The sequence below is a fragment of the Syngnathus scovelli genome, chromosome 13, assembly GCF_024217435.2.
Source record: "Syngnathus scovelli strain Florida chromosome 13, RoL_Ssco_1.2, whole genome shotgun sequence".
Taxonomy (NCBI): Eukaryota; Metazoa; Chordata; class Actinopteri; order Syngnathiformes; family Syngnathidae; genus Syngnathus; species Syngnathus scovelli.
Window position 1 is genome coordinate 10940222 of NC_090859.1, and position 23920 is coordinate 10964141.

The following is a 23920-nucleotide window of genomic DNA, read 5'->3' on the forward strand; positions in this document are numbered from 1 at the left end:
AGATTTATAACTGTAGCATGCAATGTTGTAAAACATATGTAAGTTTCAAACTTCATCTTTTAGCGTTAGCATAGGTTAGCAAAAAATTACATATAGCGCTTTCCAATTTTGTGGAAAAATTCAGATTACATTGTCGCCACAGGAATGGAACTCTATCGTAAAACAACATTATTACCTTTTTTTTTTTAAGGCAGCTCTTGTATTTGCGCTCATTAAATTATGTTGATTTGTCAAGTTTTATGCGCTATCAGTAAAACAAAATGGTAAAATACAGCCCATAATATTGCATCTGTACCTCGAGGAGCTTCGCCAATGATAATTCCAACATAATCTGCTGCTGAGTCATTGCTGAATCACCACACTGTAGATGCCTTTAGTAGCAAAGTCATTAAGCCTCCCCCAAGGAAAATATTGCCGCTCACAATAGTCTTCCCTTTGTCTCGTCACAAATAAATCATCCTCATATTTGGAGATTAATGGCTCGAGGGTTTAGTTTGTCCTATAAGCCTTCGCTTTAGGAGAACCAAAGAGCAACAATAATAACTCATTCTTAGACAAATAAGAAAAACGCACGGGGGGGTGGGGATTTCCGCAAACATACACGAAGCTCCAATATCTTACCATTTATTGTACGATAAAGATTGCTGCTGTGCTATTTTAATACCCTGAGAGGATGCGGGAAGGCTTCTGCAGTTCATCAGCTTAATTCAAGACAAATTAATTCAATGAGCTCAATTAGGTGTTTTGCAAACAGGCAAGCGGGGGGGGGGGAATACAAGGTTTTAATCATGGTAATCCGTCACTGTTGAACGCGATTAATCATGTCCTATTTTGAAATTAAAATGGATAATAAAAGGAATTTTTCCAATTAATTATGCCAATGTCAGAACAGACTAAATCATTTAGATAGTTTGAAATAAACAGAGGGTGTTTGACTGTATTAAAAAAAATAACAGTCTAATACAGTCTTAGAATTTTTAAAATTACAGGAATATTTTTGTGAGTTATTTTTACCTTTTACCTGTGACCAGGAAGTTATTTCGTATTTTCAAAATGTTGCAGCCCAGTGACCGCCAATTACCATAAGCAGCTTCGACAAACAACACATCCTGCTCTTCTAACCCAAATTGGTTACTTTGCTTTTAATTCTAATTAAAGCCATTAAAAGTCTCTCTTGGAAAAAAAAAAATCTCGCCCAAAGAGTGTAAAAGATAAGACAGATAAAAATGAGAAATTCTGCACATAGTTTACTTTCATTCAACATTGCAATGCAAAAAGGGAGCGAGCGGCTACAAACCAGATTTTATATTGAACGTATAGGACCATTGATTGACCTCATATTTGTAACATGGCTATTATATAATAAATATCACAATATAAATGCATCCATTTAGCTTATTAACAGTCCTTTTGTTTACACATTTACACATCTTAGCTCAGGAATCAAAGATGGACGGGGGCTAGTTTGTGAGTAATCACCTCAAATTCATAATTATTTATATTTTGCGTAATTATTACCAGAATGGAAACTATTGATCTATTTTGGCAGTGATACAACACCACCCTTGACAATCAGACTCGCGGTAATTCTAATATATATTTCATAGTAGATCCAAAATATCTGGATGATAATATTTCATTAGAAGATAGAACTTTTTTTTTTAATTAATGAAAAACTAGCATCTTAATCTCATTGAAGTGCTTACGTGTGTGTTGAAACTAAATTGTCTTTGGAGTCTTACATCTACCGCCATTTGCATATTTCCGACTACTTTACATGATGCTTTTTAACATGATCGTCCTTCTATATATGGGAATCCCATCACATCTATGAACAAATAAGCATCTCATAGATAAATATTTGGCACGTCATTTCCTAGCATCAAAACAAAAAAAAAACTACTGGTACTGGAATTGTTGGTATGACACGTCGGCTCGATTTGCATAAATGTGCATGTGGGCCACGAGAGCGAGTGTCTCTACCGCGTGCGGTGGTGTCGGACTGTTAAATGGCCGCGTTGTGGCGTTCACACCCACGAGTCCAGCGGCGGAGGTTTGTTATCCATGAGGCCCACGGCGGGCCTGCCAGCTCGGATGAAGTGTTTCCTCTCGCTTATCGCCTGCGCGGGGGTGGGAGGGACAGATATGCAAACGTTATTGGACGTGGTGTAAACAAACAGGCTTGGCGACACAATAGTACATTAGCAGCAGTAGTATGCAAAGTATGCAAAAACACGTCGGTGCCTTGAGATACAAATTTTAATTTATTCCGTGACCATGCACAAAACACAAGGATCATTTTTTTTCCCCAAGGATCATTTTTTTCCCCACTGGAATGAATTTCTCCCCCAAATTGGGTAGTTTAAAAAGAGTTAATACCACTCCAAAATATTATACTTAAAAAAAAATAATTATGACAATTAAAGTGAATTAAAAAAATAAACAATTTTGTCACAGTGCATATTAAAATGAATAAAAATAAATAAAAAAATGTTTGATGGTGCAGTGAATTATCAAGCTGCTTTTTGTCTGCTCATCAGTGCGCCACTGATATTATTCTTTAATATTCCATTCTTTGTAGAGGATAAAGAATATATGATTTGAGCTATTTGAAGTTAGCATTAAGATAGCAGACTGCTAATTGGTTGAAAAAAAAAAAAATCATTCTAGCTATGGCTAGTATAAAAACAAAAACTCGTAAGTGGAGTCACTCGTATCTCAAGGCACCACTGCACATGGAAATTTGGAATGATAAACAATAAATTATTTACCGGAAGAGGGTCTCTTTCAACAACAGGTGCCATTCCATCTTCCACTCTGTCGTTTGGCTCTAAAGTGCTGGAAAACACATCTGAAAAACAAAATGTGGTGCATCGGAATAATGTACTAGTAGTTGCGATAAATCGGAATAAGCCATTTTATGGCATTTTGGTGTTGTTGTTAGGTTTCGTTTAATTTAATATAAATTCCCAAAGTTGTTTTGAATGCCTTAATACCATGTCATGTGACTTACTCCCACTTCTGAACTCTGGCAAGCAGCCAGTCGAGTGCTAACACGTCTGTGCATCAGTGACCTTGCTTTCACGCCTCCCTAATAACTTCAGCCCCCCATCTGGTCTGTTTGAACTCCGCTTTCTCAGTGCTCATTTCGCTTTGGTCGAAGATTATCAAATAACATTTGATATTCATGAAAAAGCTGACCTTGGGATTTGTCCATGAGAGGCAAAGTGATGTCATCGCCGCTTTGCTTCACACTTTTTTTTTTCGTCACTGCGGTTGTTGTCGGCTTTGGGAGAAAAAAAAAAAAATCATAAAAAAGCACTTTTGGTGTATTTACAATAAAGAACACTTTACGTTAGTTATGACAGAAAATTGAGTTTTTAATGGCGTGTGATTTGCAGAGTGCTTTCAAGAGTGAACTGTTTAAAATTGCGCAACAATATTATGGATCCATTAATACCTTAAAGTGGCTTTTATTCCAACCCGCCTTGTTGAGGGTGTTCCTCAGGTCCTTGTAGGTCCAGATAGTCTGAAGCACATGGGAGGCTGCCCTGGTTTCACGTGTTGATTGACTGAATCAACAAAAAAAAGCATTTATCACCCGGCTAAAACGAAAAACCCTCATGGATGGTTCACCTGGACCTGCTGATGGCCACCAGTTTCTGGATGGCGTGTCCGTGAATAAGCGCCCTGGCGTTCTCCTGGCTGTCAGTGATGATCTCGTGAATGGTGTTGAGGAGCGACACCACCGTGTCCCCTTCCAGATTTTTGGCCGGTCGCTGTTGGCCGCACGGCAGGTTGGCCACCAGGTCCCTCAGGGCGTAGCTGCCTACACAGTGGGATGAAAAAACATTCTCAAGCGCACACAGACTCAAAATAGTTAATTCAATAATTAATAATAATTATAATTTCATCATAATAATTTAATTGAGCCAATTCAATAGAAGCTAGCTAACTAGCAAACTAAGAACAAGCTCACAAATATTATGTCTACGGTGCCGCAGGCATGAATAAATATATTCATGAACATAAATCCTAGGAAGAAGACCTCCCGGCACTTACCTATGAGATCTTTATTCCGTCTATCCATGGCCAGATTACGGAGCGCGATGGCGACCGCTCGCACCACCTTGTCCACGTCGGAGCGCAGCAGCTCCACCAGGATGGGCAGACCTTTCTCTTTTCGCACGGTGGCTCGGATGTAGCTGGACCACTATGAAGAGAAAAGAATAGTTCGAAGGGGATTCGTTGGTATGTGGAGAAGCAAGCGTGCGCTTACGGTCCAATGGCCGGCGGCGAGGTTCTGCAGGGCTCCGGCGGCTGCCTCCAAGGTGTTGGCATTGTGACTGCAGCCGAGTAAAGACAGGTAAAGTCTCACCACCTCGGGCTGGTACAGCATCTTCAAACCTGTGATGATGAAATGCATTTTTTATTACGTAAAAAAAAAATTTTTTTCCACCTTGAACAAAGGCAATAGAAAAATTATCTTTTTTTTATCAGGTTATTCCTGTTCACAAATGGCCGTTGGTAATAGACGCTTCTGCTTGCTTGCCAAACAAACAAGTGCAACATGTTTGATTTACTTTGGCGGGGCCTCAGCGTGGGATAACATCTGCACTCATCTCATTCCAGACACATTTTAACACGACAAAAGATATTTGAACAATAAACTAAGGGGTGGAAATTGCAGTATATTGACGAGGCCGGGGCGGGGAGGGGGGGGGATAGTGGTGGTCTTTCAGCTGCCGGGTCGTTCCGTTGCAGTAATGCAAGTGTCCTCGAGCGGGGCAGGTGCTGAGGCGTGGTCTTGCATTTCAACGAGTTCCCGCTCGCAGCTCACCGCAGCGCCATGCATACAAAGCAAACAAGCGAGCCGACCGACCGGCCGGCACCGTCTGTGTTTGATAGTCACCTACTGTACAAAGGTGACGATTATAATATTTAAATATGCGGTGTGGAATTCTCTTTTGCTTCCCACACAGATCAAATAAAATGTCAGAAAATGGAAAATATATAAAAAAACAGGTACTAACCATGGCTGAACCACTCCTCTGAAGAGCGTGAAAGAAAGAAAAGACAAATGTTAAGAGATTAGAGCGAACGCTAAACATTCGATCGAAACTCTCAGTGCTTATATGCCTTAATTAAAAGACATTATTATTGACAATCTATGACGGCATTACTTTCCCCATCATTAAGTAATCTAATTTTGTCTGACCTCTATCAAGACAGAGGACAGGCACACATTAAGGAAATGACTTTACACTGTAAAAAAAAAAAAAGAAGTTGTGTAAAAAATATATATATATTATATATATATATATATATTTTTACACAACTTCTTTTTATTATATTATATATATATATATATTTTTATTTTTTTTATTCAAATTAATATTACTCCAACCATAAAAACCTCATACTATGCTATTACTGAAGTGAAGAAACAGCAAGATGAGCCCCCCTGCAGTTTGGCAAACGAATTTCCCGGAAGCGTGGAATAATAATGGCAATCAATGTTATGTCCTGCACCAACCTTTGGGTCTTTTCCCTCCAAAGCAGTCAGGCTCGTTGTTCTTCTTCCGGTGTGGCGCCACCGACCTCATAATCTGCGTGACGTGAGGTTCCTGCAGGCGCTCTACACCCGGCACCTCCTTATGCACGTGGTAGGAAAGGTTTCGCAGGATGCACACGCAGTTTTCCACCGACTAAAAAGGGGAAGATAAGGGACAAGAAGAATTGTCCTCTGTTAACCGTCGTCAATGAAATGTCTCGTTAATTTGCCTTCCTGCAGCATGGCGATATAGCGCTTGCCTGCTTGCGGAGCGCATTGCACTTGGCAGCCTTGGCGCATAGTCTCAATTAACTTGATGGAGTGTGATGCTTTAATGACACATAAAAGTAATGCTTCCTGACTTTGAGCCAATAGGATTTTAACATTTGCTCCCCCTCCCCTCCCGCCCCTCTGGTAGCTCGCATCCAAAACAACATCACTGCAATGAGATGTGACACTTCCTGCCCCCCCCTTCCGAGCCCCTTCTTTCATTCTCTGGCATCAACTTCCATCATTTGCTAGCAAATGTCCATACTGGAGTAAGAATCACACGGTGACCCGATATATCCAGTAAATGGTCAATTTTGCCAGCGACTTCATCTATCCTCCATTTTCTTGTTCTCTTTAGAGCAGAGGTGAGCTGGAGGCTAACCCAGCTGGCTGTTCACAAAAAAAATGGACACGTCGCCAACCCATATGTCATCGGGTACTGATGAAGGCTGCCGATACCAGCCACCGATACTGACATCAAGTAAGCGCCGAGGGAGATAGAGGGGGACGCGGTGGCACTGATTTATTTCAACATGAATCTTTAGCAATCTTTTGGTATCTGCAGTGATTTTTTTTGGTCCACCGACCTTGTTGTCCGTGTCCTTGTTGACCACAGCCGAGTGGAGGGCGTGCAGGAGTGCATCCACGAGTCCTTTGCACTCCCTGAGCCGCTGTCGGGCCTCGGCTCCGTCCGAGCTGACGTTCCTACGGCGACGACATGGTCTTTCATCAAAAGCGTTCGCCTCCGAGAAAATCCTTATCCATCACAAAAATTTAACGGCCGCATATTATTTATCGCTCGCAGGCAAGCCAAGGTTACCGCAGACATCCCGACGTGTTCTTGAAAACGGTGGTCCACTCGGCGCTGTGTCGCTTTGACGGCTCGCAAGGTTCTCGTCTCCAGCCCGAGTGGGGTATGATGATTTCTTCGTTGAGCGTTTGCAGGCCGTGGTTGATGACCGTCATCTTGAGGGGTTCGTGCGACGAGAGGTTCCACAAGGTACCTGGAAGCCAAGAAGATAAAACGCTTGTGGATACGAGTGACTCAACCTACTAGTTTTTCACAATACTAAAATTGTACCTGTGACCAATTCTTTGACCTCCATGCTGCTCGTCTTCCTCAGCAGTCGGACCAAAGCCTGGATGCCGTCGCAGTTCCTAATGGCCATTTTGTTGTTGTGGTCCTTCCCGTAAGATATGTTCCGCAGCGCTCCACAGGCCTTGCGGTGAACTTCGGGTTTAGGGTGGTCCAACAGGTCCACCAACATGGGCACCCCGTTGAGTTGGCGGACCTCCTGTTTGATGCGGTCGTTCTCGTAGCACAGGTGCTGCAGGTAAGCGGCGGCGTTGGACTTGACCGGGTCCATGGGGTGACCCAGCATGGAGATGACCTCGTGGAGGTTGGGGTCCCTCCAACGGGGGTCCCTGCGGATGCTGTCCAGGCTCACCATGCTGCTGCGCTTGTGGGGAAATTGCAAGGTCTGTGCTCGGCACATGGCCTGGAAGAAAGGGTTCAGGTTGCCCTCCAGCTGCGCCATGAAGGCTTCGTCGTAGCCGCTTCTTGAGGAACACAAAAATAGATTCATCCAACAACACGTTGATAGTCGGACCTATTGATAAATATGTGGGGATGTGACAAACCTGGTTCTCGAGGGCTCCCTGAGGAGCTCCATGGTGGTAATGGGCCTCAAGTTGTGAATCCCTCCCAAGGTGGCGTAAGTCGCCGCCGGGTGGTCGTTCCTCATGTCCACGGGGTTGTCCGACTGATCCCCGTCGTCGCCCGTCGGGCTGCTGAATCCCGCCGGAGCGTAGCTGTCCCTCAGGAAGGGCAACGTGAAGTGCGCCCCAGGTTGGAAGTTCTTATTTGGCCAGTAGCCACGGAGGGCGCTGCTGCCACGGGACAGGCTGCCGTAGCCGGCGCGTAAATCCCCCCCGGGGGCTCTATAGCCCTCAGGGAGGGAGTAAAGCCGGTTGTCCGGGTTGGCAGGCTGAGGATCTGTAGTCTGAGGAACCGGCTGAGTGGCTGTTGTGATGGGTGTGTGAGAAGGTTCAGCGTCAGGAATTGGTTCCTCTGCGGGGGGGTTATGCTCGACTCGGACTGGCGCATCTAACGGATGAAGGTTCAGCTCTTCTGGCTTCTGGTCAACTTCCTGATCCACAGCCTTCAACTCCTGCAAACCCAGAAATGTTACAGGTGAGCAACGTGTGGAGCGGGAGCCACTTAAGGCCCACTCCATTCCATAATCTGGCTCACCGGATTTTCATTAGCAAGAGTTTTAATGTCTTTTTTGAGAAATTTTATTATTTATGAATAATTAATGAGTTCACTTTTTAATTTTTTTTTTTTAATTAAAAAATGAAATTGAATTATCTTGCTTGTTCATTTTGCATGCACACTTTAATTTTTTTTTTTAATCATTAATTAAATGCCTAGCTGATGTGTCTGTTTTAAAAATCCAATATGCCCCTTGACCCCAGAAATTTACATAGTTCAACATAGGAAACTTGCAATGGCACATTTGAACTGTACCGTGAGCTCCTGCTTATTTCCCATAGCGACAATCTCATCTCATCATCTTGCCTCGCTTAATGCGTGCTCCCGTTAATTAACGAGACCCTCTCTGCTGCCAAGGAGTAATGACCCCGTCTTAATTGAAAATAACTTTATGTTTGAATCTAATGAAAATGTCAAGGTCCAGCCAATGTTCCATAGACGATGAAAATGGATAAATATGTCTGCTTTTAGATTTTGATTGCCGGGTGAATGCTTTGCTTTTACACCAGTTGGTTGCTATGGCCACCAGCAAGGGTCTTAATTAGCCTCAATGAAAAGTCATTTTATTGTACTTTGCTCATATGTCATAAAATATTACCGGGAAGGAAGTGACGTCAACAAAAGTGGTCTTTAATCCAGTTTAAGGAACTTGAATTAAGTTCAGTCCAATTTAGTTAAAGTGGTTGGACTGAATAAATTGAAGTGAATTGTATTAAAGTTGATTTTGATTTCAAATGCAATCAGTCATGAGCGAGCGGGCGGGCGGCTCACCTCTACGTCGGTCTGCAGGGGTGTGTCAGCCTCGGTGGAGCTATCGTTGGTAGAAGTCATGGCGGAGGCGACGGACGTGTCCACTTCGTCGTTGTTGTTGTTGTTGGTTGACGGCAAATCGGCCGCCACATGTTTCACCTGCGAGGGTGACAATGCAGGAGGCCCCTCTGAGCTCTCCTCCTAAACACACACACATGGGTGAGCAGATGAGGGATGACAGCTCAGCAGCATTTGAAACATTCCCTGTCAGCACAAACACATTTTGCAATTGGACGGATAAACATTGGGAAAGTGGTGTTCTTCCTTTTAGAGGCATAACAAGCTATTACTGAACTTTCATACCGAAAGCGTAGAAACGCGTCCTTTCGTTGCACTTTGCCAAACTTTGCACAGTGATTCGACTGAGCACATTTCTTTTGATAGCAATTCAAAATGACAGGAAACGTCTAGCAGGGCTGCGAGAAAAGAAAAAGAATATCTTTTTTGGTTTTTTCCAAAAGAAACAGCCAACCAACTATAGAGCAACGTTTGCACAGTTTGACTTCAACTGACTCATCCTTGTTTTGGGGAATTAATGTAAAAACCCCGCTTTTTTTTTTTTTTTTTTTTTTTAAAGAAACTAGATGATTTATTTGGTGTTTTATCACAAATGAAGGCCCATTAAAAACGATTTCAATTGAAGCACCTGAGGGAAAAAAAATGGAATTAAAAAAGTCTTTGCACATTATGTTTTTTATGGGTCCAGTTAAATTAATCAATTAATTAATTGTGTCTACCGATGAGGATTTAGAAAATCCTAGTCAATCAATGTTAAATAGGTGTCACTTTTTTTTTTTTTTCGTGTTGTGTATGTGGGAGGAAAACTTCTTTGGAGCACTAACGAGTTCATCCTTATCTGATTGTCTGCTCCACTCATTTCACTCTTGACAGCCTTTTGATTGCATCCATTGAATATCGAAGACAAATGATCCATGACACCATTACGGTGAGGGATGATTAAATGTAGTAAACGTAGAGTCTAAGATATCATTTCCCGGACAAATGTGAAAAGAAATAACACCTGACAGCTCCATAAGAAATATGCTGCATTGATTTTATATTAAGGCTTAGTGCTATCCATCCAGCAGATGGAGCTGTGGCGGGGGAAAATAACTGACTCTGTTTTTATATGGATTTAAATTTAATACAAGCAGGCACAGCACAGGTGAGCAGTGGCCCACCATTTTGGATTTAAGCCTGTTTTACTGCTTTATTTGTGTCTTGCGAATGGCTCGTGACCAATCCAGGAAGTCTGCCATTTTTGTCACCTAAACTCAATTGAAAATGCTAAAAGCATCGGTGTCAAACATGAGGCACGTGGGCCAGATTCAGTCCGCCACATCATTTATCGTGGCCCATGAAAGCAAATCATGTGCGCCAACTTTAAATTGGTAACTGCCAAAAATCAGCAAAAAAAAATCAGATTTTTTCCTACGCTCCAGCACAAGGCCAACCCTAATGAGGACAAACTATAGACAAAAAAAAAAAATGGCTGGCTTTATAATGAGACTGTTCAGTGTGAGGTTTGCTGCCAGAGAAAACAGATTGGAGGTGGTCATAAAAATTAAATAAAACAAAATCCCACTGGACACAAGCAGATGAATGTAAAATTCATCATTTATATGCACAGAGGCGCAATGGAGTGCACAAGCGTGTGGCTAAAATGCTAAAAGCTAATCCAATCCACCAATTCCGCTCCCTCTCTCATTCTCTTCCTCGCTTCGCGGTTCTAAAGTGGCCAACTCTGCTGCATGACAAAAAAAGAACACAAGAGCTTTCACTTCTTCCTTTCATCCCCTCAACCCAAATGTGGAGTATCTTGTAACCATCAGACCCAAAAAACCTCCAAGGGTTGTTTGATTGGGTATTTTATGAGGGGGAGGGAAAAAAAAATCATCTGTAGACGGGATGATGAGGGATTGGAGGGGCGATAACGTCTGGTCAGACAAGGGCCCCTCTTGTCCCCTCGGACTGATGAGTCAAACTCCGGAGGGGACGCCGGGCCAGCTCTGAGTCAAAGCTTATTCAAATAAGCCACTGCAGCGTCACTAAAAAGTCCAAACGGGTCGAGACAATCCCTGACGAGAACTCGGAAAAAACAAGTGGGGAAAAATTTGGAAAAATTAATCACATTTTTTCTCCCCTCCGGCTCAATATTATGATTTAACGTGATTATTTTTTTAAGTCCTCTTCATGTATTTTTTAACCAACACAAATATAAGCATTAGTCTGCCATTGCTGATGCTGATGAGGGAAAATTCGGAGGATTTTTATTGAAACCAGCTGCAGCAAGTCTATTAGATAAACTTTTAGTATGCAGCCCAAGGGCACGGCTAACATATAAAACCTCCAAACTCAGTATAAATCCTGAAGAAAAACTCGTGCATATTAGCTTGAACAGTCGGTCATGGTGTCATTGTTCATTTCACTCAAGCGTGATGATGTCACAACTTGTTTCTTTGCGCCGCCATCCGTCGATTCGCTCACGTCGAGCGACGTGCACGCCTCCAACGTAACAATGCGGGAATTCGGAAACAAAATTGGACCTTGAACGCCTCGTGGGGAAGCAAAGGATCTGTCGTCTAATATGCCGTGAAATTAATTAGAAAAAGCTACAATGCATTTGATGAGAAATTCATTAAATGAAGAATTGTGGAAAATTGCCTTTGCAGTCAGTAATTATTATGTTGGTAATTTAACTCAAATCGACTAGAAAAGAAGAAAATGAATAAAGATTAACAGGAAATAATAAAAATGATTTTTTTTAATTTAATTAAAAAGTAAATACAAAAATCACAATCGAATGTACTGCACTTTAATTAAAAATTTCAAAAATAAATAAAAATTAAAAATAAATAAAATAAGAAATTAAAAAAAAAAAAAAAGAGATATTAGTACATTTTAATGCTAAGCATTCCAAGTCATAACGTAAATGATATTTACTGGCATCACAGCCCACTCCATACCCCAACACACATACAATGGCGTCTTTTTCTGCCCTCCCATGAGCGAAAAGCCAGTAAAAGTTGCCATTGTTGCCACTTTGCTTGGCTTGCCCTCAAATAGTTAAATGCTGCATGGTCAGATTTAATGTGATACATCATGGCAGCACACTCACACTCATCTAGTGCATGTGTGTGCACTATTTTATTCCTCCTTTCCATCTCTACCTATTGGGGCAACATCTCATGACACAATTAAAGATCAGCACCCTGTATTTCTTTATGCGCTCTGCGCACACACACATACACACTCACACACACAGTTGATGAAGATGTGAGCATCATGCCCCCCTCCTCCTCCTCCTCCTCATGCAACACAAGGAGACTGCATCGAACAGCAGGCAATTGACGCCTCCTGCATGACAGCGGCACAATACACGCTCCCATCTCTGCAGGAGAGGAAGAGGAGGAAGAGGAGGACACACACGCACACACACATGTACGTACCTCCTTGACTTGTGCAGGCATGGTGGAACCTCCTTCCGCTCTCCCTTGCAGATTGATGCACGAGGTGCCTCCTCCTCCTCCTCTTCCTCCTTCGCTCCTCTGCCTAATTCCTGCCTGTGAGCATGTGAGGCAGTTCAAACATCATCCAGTGCACACACACACAAACGCACACACACACACACAACCTCCCTCTCTGCTGCACACCCTCCCTCAGCAGTACACACACTTTGCAGGCAGACGCAAAGGCATGCACACATTTTGTCCAACACAAATGTGAAGGGGTGGGAGTTAGGGGACCCCACCTCCTCCACCTCCCCCCCCCCCACCTCCCTTCTTGATATGAGCTGCAGTTAATGCGTGCGCTATTAGCAAGGTGCTGAATCCACAGTGTGGAATGGCTCAGGGTGAGTGCAAAAAAAATAACCTCCCCTGCAATCTGCTCACACACACATAGGAGCAATCAAATTCACACACACAATTACACATACTTACACACTCACTAACACACAAGCTTCCCGAAGGGTTCGCAAGCAGATGCAGCTGGCGCCCCGGAGATGCCCGCTCTAGTTTGGTTGCGAGGCAGCGAGGATGAACATGGCAACTTGCATCCATGGAGAGGAAACACAACTTGCACTACGGTCATCCCACGCATATTCTTCAACCACAATTCACAAACTCACTTATTCAAATTTTTTTCTATCTGAAATCCCAACATCAAAAGCACTGTCTATCTGGGAATTAAGAGTCAATGCCTTAACAATGGCCCACGAGCTTAAGGCTAGCACAATTGACATGCTAATTGGTTAGCGTTGATAGTTGCGTTTTATAATCAATAGGGCATATATTCTTTATCCTCTGGGAAAAATTGCAAGCATCATACGGAGTTACTTAAAATACAAGAAGTGCCTGTTTAGATCAAGAGACAAGGCGTACCAAAACTTTTGTCAATTTGATCACACTAGATCACAAATGAGCGTTTTCCATATGTGCAGTGGAATGTTTCCACTGGAATTTGTTCGATTTGTGAAAAGAAATGTTTTGCACAATCCTTAAAAAAGATGAAGGACATGTCAAGCTCTATATTTGCTGTAGTTCTTTTTGATTCAGGGCCAAGCAGACTCCTTTTAACATGCACAAATGTGTCTTTTGCTTCTTTTGCTTTTTCTTCTCCTTTCACTGGAATGACAAAACACGGATAATTGCATGCAATTGGTCTTTTATTTCTCACACTCGGCATTGTGCTTATCATCATCAAAACACATTTATTTGAACAGAAGAAAAGCACATTAGAATTTAATGGCGGGCTGAGGCCCTCACCATTAAAATGCTACATTTCTTTTCCAATTTTCCACACTGCAGTATAGCAATTCACTATCAATATTTAACATTATAAAAACTTTGAAATAAAATACTTCATACTCACCATGCAGAGATGAACCAGGCCTCCACTCTTGTGCAAACTAGCCGTAAACATGCTGCTCTGAAAGTACCCCAAAATTCAATTTACGAGTTGAAACAAACAATTCAGCAACGTTGTGGTTAACCTAGCCTCATAAAGTCAACTTTTTCTCGAAAAGTATTGAAACGAATAAAAGTCATCATCATCATCATCATCAAAAGTACACCTTGAAAATGAATGCGCGCATTCAACCAATCAGCGCTATTTAACCGAACCAATCAGAGGCTATAAAAATGCTGACGTCACTCTACGCTATTAAAAATAAGAATAAAGATGTCAAATGAAGTGAAAGTGCAAAAGTGAATGCAACTATATAGCAATGGCGCTATTAATCTATGTGTATCATATCCAACGTATCATATTTATCTGTATAAATAAAATATGATACATATTTTCCCATTATGTGTCAGCCGAGTGTAACAAGTGCACGATGACAATCTGCCAGCGAATAACTGCAACATCAGAGCGCAGTTTAATGGCGATGAAAAGCCCACACAGACTCCGCAGGGTCTTTCTCATTCTTTTCTTTCCTGTGGACCCAGTGTAGATTTTTGTCCTAATTAAACCAACACACACATACACACAATGCCCTTGCTCTGCTGTGCTGTGCTGTGCTCAGACTGGCATGAACAACTGAGGCTGTTAACACACACAAACACACAACAATCAGCGAGTGTGCACTTTCATATGAGGCCACTGCTGCATATTAACACTGCAGAAGGTCACACTTGGTTTGAATACACTAAAAGGTCCCACTGTATATTTTAGTAGGTTGGAAAAATATGACTGGTATAAAGTCATTGAATCTTGATTGCTTTGATTTGTCGCATCCAAGCGTGTTTTTAATGCAGCTTTGTGTTGTCTGATGGGGGAAGAGGGGAGATGCAGGGAAATGACAATCAAGCATATCAATGAGCCCTGAGCAAAGCAGTCAGCCGCCCAAATCTAGGTCAGCGAGCGGTATCAACACTTTTTAGTAGGGGGACTTGTTACAGGTTGTTACAGGAGGAAAATCAAAGGTGTTTTTTTCTTTTAAGGGAGTCAAATGTTACTATATTGAGGATTGGTGGGATTGGAAATAGCCTACTTTTAGTTGAGCTCACTGCAGCCTTCACTTACAATGTATTTATTTTAAATATTTACTCACAATTCAAAACACAAAAAAGTCATTTGAGCGGCGGCTTGAGTGCTAAAACAATATATATTGATAAAAGTCATTATATTAGTTTCTTTTTTATTTTCCATATGTCCATTTTGTTCAATACTTTATGGCTGCTACACGACCTTCCCTTAAATGTCCACAGGAGGGAGCCAAATGCCAACTTCTAAAACTGCAACAATAGCATTACGAATAGAAAAAAATATATTTTTTATACAATTGGAACTTCATTGAGTATAAATTGAAATTCTGTATTGTAATTTTTACTTTATCAAGTCAATCTTAGAGCCAATAGGAAAGATTAATCATCATTTCAACGTAATGGTGATCATTTTTGATTGACTGTATTTAAACTCTGAAAAAATGAAAGATAAAACAAAAAAATGAGTTACATAATTTTTATTATTCATATAAACAACTATCAAATTCTATGGATTGGGAGACAACAAAAAAGCAATATCAAAACACATAAAAAAAGATTGTATTCTCTCTGTATTAGAGACTCCCGCAGTAACTTTTTTTTTTTTTTTTTGGTCCAGCAATTCATCTTTTACCATCAAAGTTCTGAGTTAAGTTCCTTCAATGCTCATTAACTACCAAGAGACTCCATATTCTCAGTTGCAGTGGGATACCAGAAAGATCGAGACACGGCCGTGGAGCCTTTTCTGCAAGACTACAAAAGAGGTCGACCCCCGCCTCCAGGATTCTTATACTCTTGGCCTCCCACCCACAAGGGGGCAGACTGTATGTGGCTCTCCGGCCTTAAGGATGTCATAGATAAGAAGATGCCCAGCCAGGAGGAAAGGTCACAGTGACAGAACGGCCTGGCTCAATTCCCCAACCTAAATATTAAGAGCCCTAATCTAACACTGACAAATGATGATATATTTTCTTCACTCACAAACACTGCACGGATTATTCCTTGACAACATTAGAAGCAGTTTTACTCACGAGTCCTTCCCCTCAGTGGAGGTGGTGAGCGAGGAGCGTTTGGCCGTCCCGTAAAGTGCGTAAGGAGGCGTGGAGGAGGTGGGTAAACGGGGCAGAGTGCATGTGGAGGGAGGGGCGGGCGGTCTTTCGGAGGGCGGGTACCCAGCTGAGGAGCGTGGTTTGGGTCCTCGGGCGAGCGACGATGTGGATGCTGCGGAGAGGGGCGACGTCCTGGGGCCGTACCCCAGGAGGCCCGTGCTCATCAGGAACTCCCGGGAGCCGTAAGCCGGTGGGGTGGGTCCCCGGGCGCCCTGAGGCTGCCCGGGATCCAGCGGTAGACTCCGCCGGCAGGGGATGTCGTAGACGCTGGCATCCGGTCCGTACAAAGCTTGGGATCGGACGTGCAGGCGCAGCATCCGCTCTCTCTCCTCCATCTCACGCCTTTCATGAATGGACGCCATGAGGGCCTTAGAGAGGCCATCGATTCGAGATGACGTGGCGGGGGCGGCGATGGTCCCGTCCCTGAGGCTGTCTCGGAGACTTTGGGTTTTCAGGGGCAGACTCGCCGGGCTGAGATCCCTGGAGATGAGGCCCTGGAAAGCTGGCGAAGGCTCTCTTTGGATGAATCCCGGGAATGAAGGGGAGGGGTCTCTGGATGAGAGACCGTGCTGAGAAGGTGACGGGTCTCTGGGCTGAGGGGAATGTCGGGCCACACCCATAAAGACTGGACTGTACGAGTGAGGGCCGCGCTGCACTGCCCCGACGTCGGAACCCAGGCTCATAAAATATCCCACCGCAGGGGGCCCTCTGTGGGGGCGACACTGGGGGTCCACAGTCGCGATGAGGTTTTCATAGGAGCCGCTGCTGCCAGTGTTATGATTAGCCTGCGACTTGGCGCTCACGTGCCGGCCGCCCTGTTTGAGGCTGAGTGAACGTGAACTGAGCGTCATGGCCCCAGAGAGGGTGGCGGCCTGCAAGGGGGGCATGGAAGGGGGCAACGCTCCCTTGGAAGGACTTCCGTTGGTGTTCAAGCGGAGGTCAGGACCTTTGTTGTCTCCCGGTGTCTCTGAGGTCTTCAGTAGCTACACATTGAGATTGAAAATATTGCTAAGATTGCAACCATACAGAGTTAGAACCAATCCCAGCTGATGTTTGGAGGAGAGGATCAAAAAATAACTCAAACTAAAAAGGTGGGTCAAATGAGTAACCCATAAATCAAGACAAAAATAGGGATTGTAACATCTCCACTGCCAAAGACAGCTGGGATTGGCTCTAGTTTATTCGCAACACCGATGAGGATAAGCAGAACAGAAAATGGACAGACCTGCTCCGGAGGAATGGGTGACGATCCTCGGGAAATGGCCTCTAGGACTGGTCGAAGCTGAGGCACAGTGGGAATGGAGACGGGGATGATGGCTTTGGTGTGCAGGACCATCTCTGAAGAAAGGAAGAAAAAAAATATGAACAGGAATGTACAGCACAAAAGGCCGGGCTGATTTTGTACCTTCCATGACGGCGAGGTGACTTTTCAACAACCCGTGTTCTGGTTTAGGCGGCAAAGGGGGCGGACTTTTCTGTGTTTCCGGTCCGGCGGTGGCTCGGCTATGTTTGCCGTTGTCGCTCACTTTGACGGACAGCCTGTCGAGCTCTGGTCTCAGGAATGGAGGCTGAATGTGAATCACAGACTTTTTGCAAGCCCTGGCTGAGTACCTGGAGATCAAAACGGTCCTTGCTATAGTCTATATAATATTGTGAGATTTTGAATGTGGTACCTTGGAGAGATGGGACTGCACACCAGGTACTCCAAATTGTTACAGCAACCTCGCGTGAACGGATTTGGTCCTCCATGAAACTTCCCGGTGACCTGTGGAAACATCAAAAGCAGAAATGAGGTCTCAGAACCATGTCTATATTTTTGACACTGTAGTCTAAATGAGGCTTTAGTTCCACTTCCGACATATAGGGGGCAGTCGACTATTGTACTCAGCACTTCTAGTCCATATTTAAATAGCTGCCTACATAACAATAAGGGCTGACTTGTTCATTGGTGGTGCGTCCCCGTGACACCAGGAATAGATGGAAGCCCGTCAGGCCCAGAACAGGGAGAAGAAACAGACCCGATATGCTGATCACGACCAAACTGTTTGGACCGACGTTAAGGAAAAAAACTGTTTAGTGAGGTGAGGCTGAGTTGAGCTGTCCTCCACGTGACAGCGGCAAGGATACGTGACAGTGCAGTGCAGCTTCCACAGCTGGTCCGTGTGGTGCAGCACAAAGACCAGGCCCAGGCTGAACACGCAAACCATGTGACCGGTGAGGGACAACAGGAAGAGGAAGAAGTAGCGGTAGTTGCGCCTCCCGATGCAGTTGTTCACCCACGGACAGTGGTGGTCAAAATCCTGCAGTGGATAGGAAACAATTTTTTTTTTTTTTTTAATATCACCATCCCACCTCTCTGAGAAATTGAATTTCTAGCGAGGCTCCAAAGTACGGGAGCAAAGGATTAACCTGATTAATGACATCGCTAACTCTCTCTCAACCCTCATCACGCTCTTTCAAAACAGAAATACTTTTTATTGATTTATTCCCTAAAACAAAATACAAGCCTACTGTGCCTACCTCTTTTAAAAAAAAAAAAAAATCCTTATCGCTCCACCACAAGCATCCTCCATTTTTTGTTTTTTTCCTCATTTCAAAAATGTATTAACCGAATCTGTAGACCGATACATTACGTCGATGAGTGATACGATACGATGCAATACGATAAAATGGTAAAAAGCAAAAAATCTTTATAATAATAATAAATACATGACTTGACTGACCTCCACGCAGCGATCGCACACGCTGCAATGCGAGCATCGTGGCGGCCTGTAGAAATGACAGGAAGCGCACCACTTCATCCGCACTTGGATGCCCCTCACGTCCACGTTCTTGTAAAGAGGCGCCCGGAACTCATCGTCCTTATCTTCATCCTCATTGGCTGCCGGTTGCCAAAAAAAGACAACGTTCAACATATGACACCACAGTTGGGTTTTGCATCAGTTTGTTCACACACCCATCGGAAGAACACCGGCGTCCATGAATGTCGCCATGGTGAAGTTGGCGAGCACGAAAAGGAAAAGGACGGCGCAGCACGGCGGCACGGCAGGGCAGAAGGTCACCGCTAGCCACGGGCATCTGAAAATTCATATAAAAACACAAACAATATTTTAAAGAAGCCTAACATCTACCCAAACTGGAAAATCCATACAAAAATTAAATATGTTTTAAAGAAACCCAAAATGGCAGTTTCAGATCAAAATGGCCGACTTCCAATTTGAATAAAAATCAGTTCCCCACAATGTGTTGACAAAAGTGTATCCATCCCCGCTCAGGTTAAGTTTAACTCAACAAAGACTACGTGAGGATAATCTTTATCCCATTTATTCCCACGGCAGTAGCAGCGTATCCAAAAAGTAATTGTTTACAGTGAAAGCTAAGCTAGTATTAGCGCGTGTTCATCACTGCTCCCACATCACGGGGATTACCCAGGGACCCTCCGGGCTGCGGCGACACAATTATTTTCACTGCAGATTAATCTGTTGATTATATGCTAATTGCTTATCGAGGCGCTTTTTGTCTCATGGATTAAAAATAAAGTAAACAACGGTTAACAAAAGTGATAAAATACATGCATACTGTATTGAGTATTGCCCGTCGCTTTATTTTCGTGGCGTGTACATGCAAGTACTTTGATGATGTCACCAGCGTGTGAGATTAGACGGCGGATCTGAGTAATCAGGTTACACAGTGGGGAGTACGAAAAGAACCTTCCGGGAATGTTTATAAATTGAGATGAATAAAGTGGCGAAAATAGTTTAAACCACAATTAAAGTGTTCAGTACTGTTAAGCAGCTGTCAATCAATCTGAAGCGAGCGTGGGTTATATGGGATGGGGGTGCAGGTAATGGGAGGGTAAAGCAGCGGGGGAGGGGTCCCCATTGCTGATGCCATGCCAGATGCAAACCCACTAATCCCCCCCCTCCTTCCCCACCGGATTATCAACTCTGGATTACAGGCCCTTTCTGACAGTCCATTGTGGAATCCTCACAGTGGATCTGTCGTCTATACGGCATATATACGCTTTCCTATACATCATTGCTCATTTATTATTTTTCAGGGGGGAGCGGATTCATCCATTCAACTAAGGCTGCATCAAAATTGAAAAATAAAAGCCACAATTAATTATTACACTATAAAATTCGAATTTGTACACAAAAGTGACTCCAATCAAATGATTTGTATTGCCGCTTGTGCTCGACCGTTAACTAATTGGATCACGTTGTGACAAATCAGTGGACTGATTTCTTGAGGACCAGATTACAATGAGGATGGACGGACGCCACTGGGCCCACCCGGAGACCATCTGGACCGCGGGAGGGACACTTCATTACGCCAACAAGACAAGCCCCACCTAATGAAAAGAGCCCGGCTGCCGGAGCTGTATTAAATCACACACACACACACACTCACGCAGTGTAAGCTGCTCACGTCGCCCTCATCCCCACAGTGGGTCAGTGGCACAGCAGACAGTCAGTCGAGCTGCAAGTTGGTCAAATAGTATCGCTCTTACATTAATGACATCACTGTTGGATGACACACTCATGCACAACGTCCAGTTCATATTAGCGGCTAATTCAGAATACACACATTGACGATTATCCTCGTGGTGCAACCCCGACTATTCTCTTACTTGTTCCTAAAAGGGTTTAACTAAAGCCAGAAGCAAAGGAATTATGTTTCCTATTTCCTTTTTATTCTGGGCGGGGTGGGCAGTGATATTAAAAAGGAGTTCAAGGTCTGCAGAACAAAAGCAGGAAGGTAGCAAGGAAGAGTTAAGAGGAAGGCTGCTTTTTTTTTTTTTTTTTATACAAAGACATCTGTTGAAACAGAGAGGAGGGGGTTGTGGGAAAGTGCAGATTTAACAAAAATCTACAAGCAATTATATTTGCATCATGCCAAAGTCAAAGACTCCAGTTTCAACTTTTCCCAGATGAAGGGGGGTGGATAAATCAGATCCTAATCCTTCTGCATTCCCAACCTGCTGTCATGCTTCAATGTAAAAAGGCCTGGACATATTGTATATGTATAAGAGAAAGTGGGGCAGTTCAAAGGTCACTCCCGAGTGGAGCTGGAGAGGTGGGACAATTCATGCACTAAGCCAAAAGCGACTACAGCCATTTCTTTGTAGCGGTTAATCTCCATATTTAAAGATAAATGTAACAAAACCGATTTGAAATGGATCTTAAGTGGGGTCACAACGGTCATTCAAAATTTATCCCATGAAACTTTCAATTGATTAGCAATTGATCATTTTTAAATGAATACTCGCAGGGTCACAGGTACCAAATACACGAACCCGAATCTTGTTTAGTGGACTCTTTCCAAGCTCCCACTACAAATAGGTCAAAATACAGCTCCGAGGAATGATTACAACCTTTATACCAACTGTCACAGTTCAAACGTGTTAAAAGGAGAGCTGCGACAGACTGATGGGAAAAATTTGATCAGTAAAAGTGTGCTACATAGCTGTGGGTCCTCAGGGCGACCCGCTGACAGCCAACCGGGTCAGTTTCACGGCACCCAGGCGGCATATGCTCCTTTTTGGATGGGGGGCACGTGATAATTATTCATCCATCCACCCTCAGATTTTACACGCCCCTGCTTCATTTGAATTGGAACGAGAGAAGCGAGCTGGATGTTGTGTCATGTGCTTGTGTTAATATTAAAGCTGGGGTGCTAGGCTAATTGACTGGATCTCGATTATAACTTATATTAGGACGGAGAAAGGAGAAGCAAAGAGGATTTTATATATTAGTTCATAAAAGTTTTTTTTTAAAGAACGTGTTTTACAAAAGTCTCAGTCCAATTTGGTGTTTTTAGTACTCCACAGGGGGTCTACTCCAGAAAAATGCAATAGAGTTAGTTTCCCACAAAAAAAAAATACACTGTACTTGATATCAATTTAAAATACACACAAGAGTGAAATTGATGCAGCCTGCACGACCAATAGCTCAATACCCTTAAATCACTTTTGCAAGAATAATCAAGTGAGTCACTTACGTGAAGACGAAGAAGAGTGAGGTGGAGCCCACCAGGAGGCAGGCGGCCGTGCACACCGGGATGAAGGCGGACGCTCGGAGCGAGTTGCCGCCGCCGCCGCTACCGGCAATCCTATGCGTCCGCTCCATCCTCCGTCTTCTCAAGTCTCAGACTGGCCGGCGTGTGGATAAAGTCCCTCAAAGCACAATACAGACATGTTTAAACGTGTTCCGGTAGGAATGAGGGGAGAAAAAAGGAGGTCGTGAAAAGCGGAGGATGAGAGAAAGGCGACTGCCTGTGCGCACGCTCGCTCCCTCCGGATTCATGCCTCCAGCGGAGCGGGCACGTTGCCTCCGGCTCAGCCCGAAGGTGGAGCTTTCACTCGCGGGTGACGTGAAAGTTTACCACGCAACGCTGCTCTTCCAGCCTCCGATGTGTTATTTTTATTGACTGGGAAAAAAAAAAATCTGTGTTTTTATATATAACTCCACCTCAGGATAAAAATGTGTTTGGGTTGACATAATTCACGGCAAAAAAGTTAAAAGCAAAATGGATTGCACTGACGTATTTTGCAAATTAACAATCAATCGGGTATATTGATTGATATTTTAATTTTTTGACACATTAAGAAATAAACATGACTCGGGCCACGATTGAATTTAGGTTGTAAATGTCAATCAGCGTTTTTGATTGTGTTCCAGCCTTGCTGTGACCTGTTCAGATCTGTCATCACAAAATGATTCTCCCTCAGGTCAAAGCCACCTTAGGGTGTGTTCACAACAAGCTGATTGGTGCAAAGGTGTCTCCTGCTCGTCTATAAAAGTCCAAAAGTCGGATTCATTGTCAATCTATCCTTCCGAGACATTCAGCTGTGTGGAAAGCATGGACACAGAGGAGTTGGTTGAATCAATTATCCGAGCACTCATGTTTCTGGCGGGGATCATCGGGAACAACTGGTTGGCCATCAGCTCCATCCCTTCCAAGAGATCGGCTATCTGCACCAACGATCTTTTGTTCATCAATTTGGCAGTGTCCAACCTCATCACCAACTACCTGGTGGACCTTCCCGACACCATCGCCGACTTTGCTGGTCGCTGGTTCCTAGGCAAGGCCTACTGCGGCATCTTCCGCTTCTGTGCGGACCTGTCGGAGACCAGCAGCATCTTCACCACTTTCTTCATTAGCGCTTTCTGGCACCAGAAGCTGGTGGGCTCTCTAAAACGGGGTGGCGCCCCCGTGAAGATGGACAACGTGGGCCTGGTGATGGCCTTGCTGGTCGGCAGCTGGCTCACAGCTTTGGCTTTTAGCGTGCCGCATTTTTTCTTTGTGAGCGTGGAGGCGACCAACGAGAGCGGGGAAGACTGTATAGATGTCTTCCCGGATGCCATCTCCAGAAAAACCTATGAGGTGTTCTACCTGACGCTGGCCAACGCCCTTCCCCTTGCCGGGATGCTCTTCGCCAGCGGTCAGATCGTGATGACGTTGCTCAAGAACCAGCAGCGAATCCGGTGTCGCAACACCGAACTCGGCAAGGAGAAAGCTCACGGAGAGAGAGTTGCCGGGCCGAGCGCCGCCTCATCCTGCACAGAAACCGCCAACGCCTCCGGAGCTCCACCCAAGCTGTCCATGGTGCTGTCGGGGAAGCCCAACGCCAGCTCTCAAGTGCGTGCGGCCAAAAGCGTGGTGGCGGTGGCCAGCGTTTTCCTGGTGTGCTGGTTGACTCATCTGCTGCTTCGCATCACCAATAACTTCCACACCTCCTCGCTGGTGGTGGAGGTGGCCAGCTACATCGCGGCCTCCTACACCTGCATCATACCATACATATTCCTGCACGGAGTCAAAAAGCTCATATGCTCATGCAAGAGATAGAAAAAAAAATCTGGATCAACACATTCTCATTCAGATGCTTATGCTGTAATCGTTAAAATAATAA

General features: G+C 44.0%; 3 protein-coding genes across 5 annotated transcripts; 1 reads left to right on the top strand and 2 right to left on the bottom strand.

The window, feature by feature from the left end:
* Positions 1-1234: 1234 nt before the first annotated feature.
* On the bottom strand, positions 1235-12573 carry arvcfa (ARVCF delta catenin family member a). 2 transcript variants are annotated; one of them, XM_049738057.2, is made up of 15 exons: positions 12359-12573; positions 8871-9050; positions 7466-7995; positions 6906-7381; positions 6645-6828; positions 6412-6529; positions 5537-5708; positions 5034-5051; positions 4280-4407; positions 4063-4213; positions 3637-3829; positions 3461-3572; positions 3202-3286; positions 2772-2851; positions 1235-2120 (listed from the first exon to the last, which is right to left on the bottom strand). In XM_049738057.2, exons 1-15 carry the CDS (start codon positions 12377-12379, stop codon positions 2028-2030), a joined length of 2541 nt encoding a protein of 846 aa, XP_049594014.1. In that variant the 5' UTR covers positions 12380-12573; the 3' UTR covers positions 1235-2027. The 2 variants fall into 2 exon arrangements, with proteins under 2 accessions (XP_049594014.1, XP_049594013.1); XM_049738056.2 differs by having other exon boundaries at positions 6906-7384; positions 12359-12571.
* A 2787-nt stretch (positions 12574-15360) lies between these two features.
* On the bottom strand, positions 15361-22976 carry zdhhc8a (zinc finger DHHC-type palmitoyltransferase 8a). 2 transcript variants are annotated; one of them, XM_049738065.2, is made up of 9 exons: positions 22009-22976; positions 18962-19083; positions 18729-18886; positions 18133-18305; positions 17944-18046; positions 17679-17770; positions 17411-17616; positions 17231-17343; positions 15361-16988 (listed from the first exon to the last, which is right to left on the bottom strand). In XM_049738065.2, exons 1-9 carry the CDS (start codon positions 22134-22136, stop codon positions 15924-15926), a joined length of 2160 nt encoding a protein of 719 aa, XP_049594022.1. In that variant the 5' UTR covers positions 22137-22976; the 3' UTR covers positions 15361-15923. The 2 variants fall into 2 exon arrangements, with proteins under 2 accessions (XP_049594022.1, XP_049594021.1); XM_049738064.2 differs by having other exon boundaries at positions 17926-18046.
* On the top strand, positions 22870-23886 carry ora5 (olfactory receptor class A related 5). The gene has a single exon (XM_049738082.1). The coding sequence runs from the start codon at positions 22870-22872 to the stop codon at positions 23854-23856; it is 987 nt and encodes a 328-aa protein (XP_049594039.1). The 3' UTR covers positions 23857-23886.
* The last annotated feature ends 34 nt before the right edge of the window (positions 23887-23920 follow it).